At 36.7% G+C, this 6,588-nt stretch overlaps 1 protein-coding gene across 1 annotated transcript; it reads right to left on the bottom strand.

Moving 5' to 3' along the window:
- Nucleotides 1–236: 236 nt before the first annotated feature.
- Nucleotides 237–3,697, bottom strand: LOC132292112 (7-deoxyloganetic acid glucosyltransferase-like). Its single transcript, XM_059790332.1, has 2 exons — nucleotides 3,012–3,697; nucleotides 237–1,522 (listed from the first exon to the last, which is right to left on the bottom strand). Exons 1-2 carry the CDS (start codon nucleotides 3,526–3,528, stop codon nucleotides 561–563), a joined length of 1,479 nt encoding a protein of 492 aa, XP_059646315.1. The 5' UTR covers nucleotides 3,529–3,697; the 3' UTR covers nucleotides 237–560.
- Between the last annotated feature and the right edge of the window lie 2,891 nt (nucleotides 3,698–6,588).

A 6,588-nucleotide genomic window follows, 5' to 3' on the forward strand; every position in this document is an offset into this window, starting at 1 on the left:
TTTTGAGCCTTAAAGCATCCACCTTGAGAAATATTATAAGTTAAATATGTCTCAAGTTCAACCTTCTTAGAATTCTACTATAGTACGTAGAAGCAAAACTAAGTAATATTCATTTTATTGTCTTTATATATTGGTGTTTTTGATATCATCAATGTAGCAAGACACAATTTTGTCCAGTGGTATTTTAGTCTTCTGTTCGAGAAAAGAAAACACACAAACACACGCGGCTAAATACGAGGCATAAACAATTTTTTTTTTTTCTTTTTTGATCAATAAGATTTTTTCTTTCAAAGATGGCTCCAAAGCAAAACAAGCTAGCTAGTAGGAGGACAAATCCAACAGGTCATGGCAGGCCAAACAAGAACACTAAAAAACAACAAAAAAAAACCAGAAAACAAACATGAAGAGCCAAAACTACATTCAAAAGCAGACTAACATATCATCTCTAACTTAATCAGCAAAACTAAAGGCCATGTGTAGCAACATGCCGCCAAAGACAATTTCTGAAAGATTGCAAGCCAGACTCCTGAAACTGCCTTCCTTCAATACTTCAATTTTCTTCACTCATTTCCAACATGAGCAATATTCTTAGTTGTTGACCTCATTGATCGAATGTCTTCAATTAACTTCTCTAAGTTGCAATAAGAGGACCCACCTTCCTTGACACTGTCACAAGCCATTTTCGAATTCCCAGCTATTGATTTCATGATCTCCTCTCTCTTACCCTCCATTAGATTTCTTACCATTTTCTCAACCGTTGATCTATCACAAAAGTCCTTCATATCAAGCCCAACCTTCCACAACTCACTCACACACCTACTATTCACCTGTTGGTCCGCTAACTGTGGCCAACAAATCATTGGAATACCCGCCAAAATACTTTCCAACGTTGAGTTCCACCCACTGTGGGTCAAAAACCCACCCACAGCCCGATGGGTCAGGACCTCTTCTTGTGGGGCCCAACGCACTATGCACCCACTTTCCGTAGTTCCCACCTCAAGCTCTGCCGGAGTCTCAACCACTGTATCATCTCCCAAAAGCAAACCTTCCCTTATTACCCACAAAAATGGTTTTTCACTGTTAACCAAGCCATACCAAAACTCTAATAACTGGTCACGAGTCAACGTGGCCACACTCCCAAAGCTAACGTATATTACTGATTTGGACGGCTGAGAATCGAGCCAAGTCAAGCAGGTCATGTCTTGTTCTCTCAGACTACCATTTGATGAATCTGACTCTGTGTAATGTGTGGTTCGAGACTTGAAGAGGGCATGAAGAGGACCAATGGTGTAGATTTTAGGAAAGAGAGAGCCAAGTTTAGAGATGATGGGTGATTCGAGTTCATCAAAAGTGTTGAGTATGAGGGCAGAGGCTCGAGTCATGGCTGATGTTTGGGTGATGTAGAATTGTAGGATTGGATTTTGGGCGTCTTCAAGTCTACAAATGCTTGGTAGGTCTCGACGTCGCAAGAGGCTCTCAAACCCAGGAATGCAAGCAATAGGCCTATCCATGTCATCATCTCCTAAAATCAAAAACCTAATCAATGAGTTATACTGATAGAGAGAGTTTTAGACTGAATACAATGGAGTATTTGTTATGTGTTGGATTGCAGGAGTAAACTAGGATCAATTAATATCCACTTTGGATATTTGTTCTAGGAGTAATGCTACTAAGAGGGTGTCGTCTTTAGTACACTGACCAATTCTCCAAGCAGTTGGATTAGTAAAAATTTGAAATTTATTTGTGAAAGTCGTAAAACTGCTGTTTAAAAAAAAAAAAAAAAAAAAAAAAAAAAAAAGGGGAAAGAATTGCTCGTTTCATTCTCTCCTCTTTCTGCATCACTTACCCACTTTCTTCTGTTATTTTTTCTTGCTTTTACCGGGAAGAGAGAGACGAGCCGTTCCTTTTTTTATTTTTTATTTTTATTTTTTATGAACTATCATCTCCTTTCACGGCAGTTTATAATATTTACACATATTTCAAAACTATCTTAATCCAACAATTAGAAGTGGAGAGCTTTTAGTGTACTAAAGAGATCCCCTCTTAGTAACATTAATCTTTTTTATAGCTATTAGATATTTGTACGTAATGTAAATAACTAAATAAGTCACATGGCCATGAAAGAAACTCCTTCAGTCCCGAATTAAATGCTGCCTTGGGGGAGAGAGAGTATTAGCCATGATTGATTTAAGGAAAATTATTATGCGGCCAATCACGGTTCATTGAATAAATATAAGTGGAGACAATTTCACATGGAAGATGACACAATGTTTGGCTTATATGGATAACCATTACCTTTCGCATCTTGGGATGAGAGTTTGTGTAAAAAGGGAGAGCATTGATTCCAAAGTGAATGAAAGGTAATGGATTGAAAAGCCAAATTATTTATTTGCCCCATCCTGAGCTTGTTTTATATTTTATAGTATACTGTGGTATATTAATATGTATGTTATTCATTGAAGAACGAGGCGTTCGTTGAGCGAAAGCTGATGGATGATGTTATAGCTGCATGTATATATATATAAGATCTATGTTCTAACAAGTTCACATGTAAGCAAAGAAAAATATAGCCTATGTAAACCAATATCTTACACTCACCATGGAATGGAATTTCTCCTCCTCGACTGAGTATATATATCTCTATACATATATACAAGCTAAAAGTAAAGTGGGAGAAAAAAATGTAATTTAGAAATAGCAATATTATAATTCTTTTATGCAATAACATTAATCTTAATCTAGGGGAAAAAATAATTGCAATTCACACGCTTCCATTTCTTCTTCTTAGAAAAAAAAAAAAAAAAAAAAAAAAAAAAAAAAAAAAAAAAAAAATACTGGATATAACTCACTCTATCAGGTGTTAATTATGAGATATATATATATACTTGTGTGTGTGTGTGTTAATTATGAGATATATATATATATATATATATATATACTTGTGTGTGTGTGGGATCCAACAATTTCACATGGGGGCTAAGAAAAAAATTTGGGCTAGGGATTTGACTCACCTTGAAATGGAATTTCTCCTTGTTGAATGAGGTTTTGAATATGGAAGTAAAGCCAGGTGCACGAAGCATTGTAGGTTCGAAAAGTGATGACCGGGATATGGAGGTCTTCTGCAACATCAATGGCGAAAGACATGATTCCATCTGCTATTATACACGTGGGTGGTGACCATTCTTCTTGTTGATGTAGACCCGTTAATACGTCCTTGAACTTGGCCTTGGACTCAAATCCCATGGTGAAGAATATGTCTAATACTTGTGGACCAGAGCGTGGATGTTGAGGTGGAAGTCCATCTGGGATGGCCTCAAAACGGAGTGTAGGAAAGAGGCGCTTGAAATTTGTTTTGTTGATCAATTTGTGTATAAGATTGTGGGTGTGATGTGTGTTTACAAAGGTTACATAGAAATTGGCATTATTGCAAAACAGCTGTGCAAGCATTAACATGGGTTTGATGTGTCCTTGTGCAGGGAAAGGCAATATCACTACGTGAGGTTGAGGCTGAGGCTCACTTACATCCATATCCCTTCACCTTCCTGCTGCTTAATTAGGAAAGATGGTGTACACCGACTGATGAACGCAGTGAAAGGCTGAAGACAGCTGTAGATAGACTTGAACCTAATTGATCAGATCAAAAAGGAATCTCTTACACGCACTGAATAATTATTGGTACCCAAACTTATTTTTTATAATCGAGCCATTTTTCTACACGTGGTTGGACGAGGAAATCAACAAAAGAGGCTGAATAAACGGATAAGATGATAAGGTGATGAGGTGATAAAATTCAAAAAGTTGTTTGATCTGATTATATAAAATTTAAATTATTGACAAAACCTTCTTAAAGATTGCAACAAATACTCAGCTCAGCTAACTATAAAAACAGACTCCCATCAATCAATAAGGTACAGGCAATTTTGAACTCCACTTCATTAATTGCCTAATTTATTTTCTTCTGTAAACCGACTTAGCCATCGCAGGTTGTTTGGCAGACACCACACCGATGTCAAGAGGAAAACGTTGTCATTTCGGATCGTTGTAGACTAATCTTCATCAGTGTCGAGGAAAAGTAGAGCATGAAGTATCACCGTCCATTACGTGGCGAACACACACACACACATATATATATAAATCTTCATCTGAACTTTATAATATTCATACATACACAAATTTCCTATAGTTGAGATAACTTTTGAACAAGGTGTGCATGTTAGCAAGTAATGAATAGTACTTTTAACGAAACATACCTCTATTCGCCCACTTTGATAAGTGATAATGTTTGTGTAAAAGGATTTAAAATCAAGTAATGACCTTATCATCTAAAGTAAGTTGTTCTAATTTCTTCCATCAATTTACTGGTGACAGCAAAGAAAAAGCACTAAAGCTTTTATTCTTGCATTAACAAACAAAGAAAATATAGTTTAGTTATTGCTAGGGATTAACTGATGCCTGTTCTCTGGGTGCCAGATGTTAGGCGAGTCCTAACTCGCCCAATGGCTCGCCTATTTTAGTGGTTATTTTAGAACATTGGTAAACCGTTGACATTTATCACATTTTTTCACATAATCCATAGCATCCTTTTGTATAGTGGGCCAATAATACCCTTGTCGGATAGCTTTGTGTTCTAAAAACCTGCCCCCAACGTGATTACCTGTAACGTCTCAAAACTAATACTTTTAAACAAAAAAATTCGGCATAACCTCCCTTAAAAATAGGCCTATCATAACCTGTATAATTGCATTTTTAACCTGTCACGACTCAAATTCCGAATTCATAGCAATAGTAGATGATAATACACAATCAAATGACCTCGATAATACCTCAAACTAGTATTACTCTCCCCATGCATCAATAAGGTTTACATGTTATCAAATTCACATCCAAATTATCATCAAATACCTTAATTACATTACATAACAAAGTTTTGCAAAATATACATATACACCTTCACACTTTTAGTGCTTTGCAAAAATAATGGGAGATATACAAAAGACACAAAAGTGAGCTTCTAGTATCGCTCAAGCTTGAGGTGGGTTGTCGTTCACCGGTTCTTTTCCAAGACCTGAAAAAAATGTATAAATAGTAGGGTGAGCTATATGCTCAGTAGGTGACACTTAAGACACAAATCTTGTGTCCTTGTGAATTCAAGCAAAGCATAGGCCAATGGGAGATAGGGATCATACAACGTAGGGGATCAAATACAACATACAAGTCAATTCCAAGTATAAACAATGCAATGCAATGAAATGAAATGCAATGCATGTCAATGACACTCCCCATTTTCATTCTCAAAATCATCACTTTCAAACGTTAATACAGCCCGCCCTTTGGTAACCCCGCCGCGACACGAAAGGAGGATTGGCTAGTGTCCCTGACCCTTGGTAACCCCGCGGCGTCATTATGGGGCCCAGCTAGCTCAACCACGATAGGGCGACTCCCTAGTCCCCTCTAGGCTATATTAACCTCCGGCCCGTTGGTAACCCCGCAGCGACCGGGTTTCGCATAAAACCATTTTATCAAAAACACTTCCCTGAAATTCCTCATATTTATTTCAAGAACAATTTCTCCCATTTCATGCAAACCCAATGGTATGTGCATGTATATATGTTCCATACATTCAATGTCATGGCATTTAAAATTTTCCATCATAAAATTAAACATTCAACATGTTCAACATCTCCCAAGTAATTATTAACACATTAAGATACAACAAAATACATTTAAGCATGTGCATGTATATATATATATGAGCTCAACATCATGAATTGGGAAATTTGGCGCAATTTAAATAAGCATACTCTCATACATCAATTTCAGCATGCTAGCACATAGTAAACATAGGAAATCAACAACTAAATATAATTTGCACATGAACCAACCATATTCAAGATCGTGAAAAACCCTCTAGACATCATTAATACCATCTTAGATATAATTAACTCTAAATTAAGCATATTTAATACAACATGGAGGTAAAATTCACAATAGAACAAGACTAGAGTGGATTAAGATGCCCCTACTTCAAAATAGGCAAAACCCTAGAAATGGGTTTAAATTTTCGAGTTCCAAAGAAGGCTCAAAACTGGAAATTGCTTGCATCAACGTGTAGAACTCGTCACACTCGTCGTTTTGCCTCAAACGACACCTAAATCCGGCAAGTAATGAAGATGGAATCAAAGATTGAAGTTGAAACCATAAAAAGAAAAAAAAAATCCAGAGAGCTTCTAGAATGAGAGAGAACGTGATGTGCAGAGAAGAAGAAAAAGGTAATAATATTGGCTTACATATCATGTGGGCCCCACAGGTGAATTAAAATTTTATTTAACTTTAACATACATATATATATATATATATATATGAAGTTAAAAACATTACATTCTTCCTAACTTTAAAAGATTTCGTCCCCGAAATTAAGACATACCTGAGGAAGAAAACAACGCTGGATACTTGGAGCGAACCTCCTGTTCAAGCTCCCAAGTAGCCTCCTCGACTCCGTGGTGTCTCCAAAGGACTTTCACCATTGGTATCGTCTTGTTCCTCAACACCTTCTGTTGTGTGTCAAAAATCTGAACTGGTCCTTCCTCG

The sequence above is a fragment of the Cornus florida genome, unplaced genomic scaffold (genome assembly GCF_030987335.1).
Source record: "Cornus florida cultivar Cherokee Brave unplaced genomic scaffold, ASM3098733v1 CherokeeBrave_3.0.0_Hap2_Chr01, whole genome shotgun sequence".
NCBI classification, from domain to species: Eukaryota; Viridiplantae; Streptophyta; class Magnoliopsida; order Cornales; family Cornaceae; genus Cornus; species Cornus florida.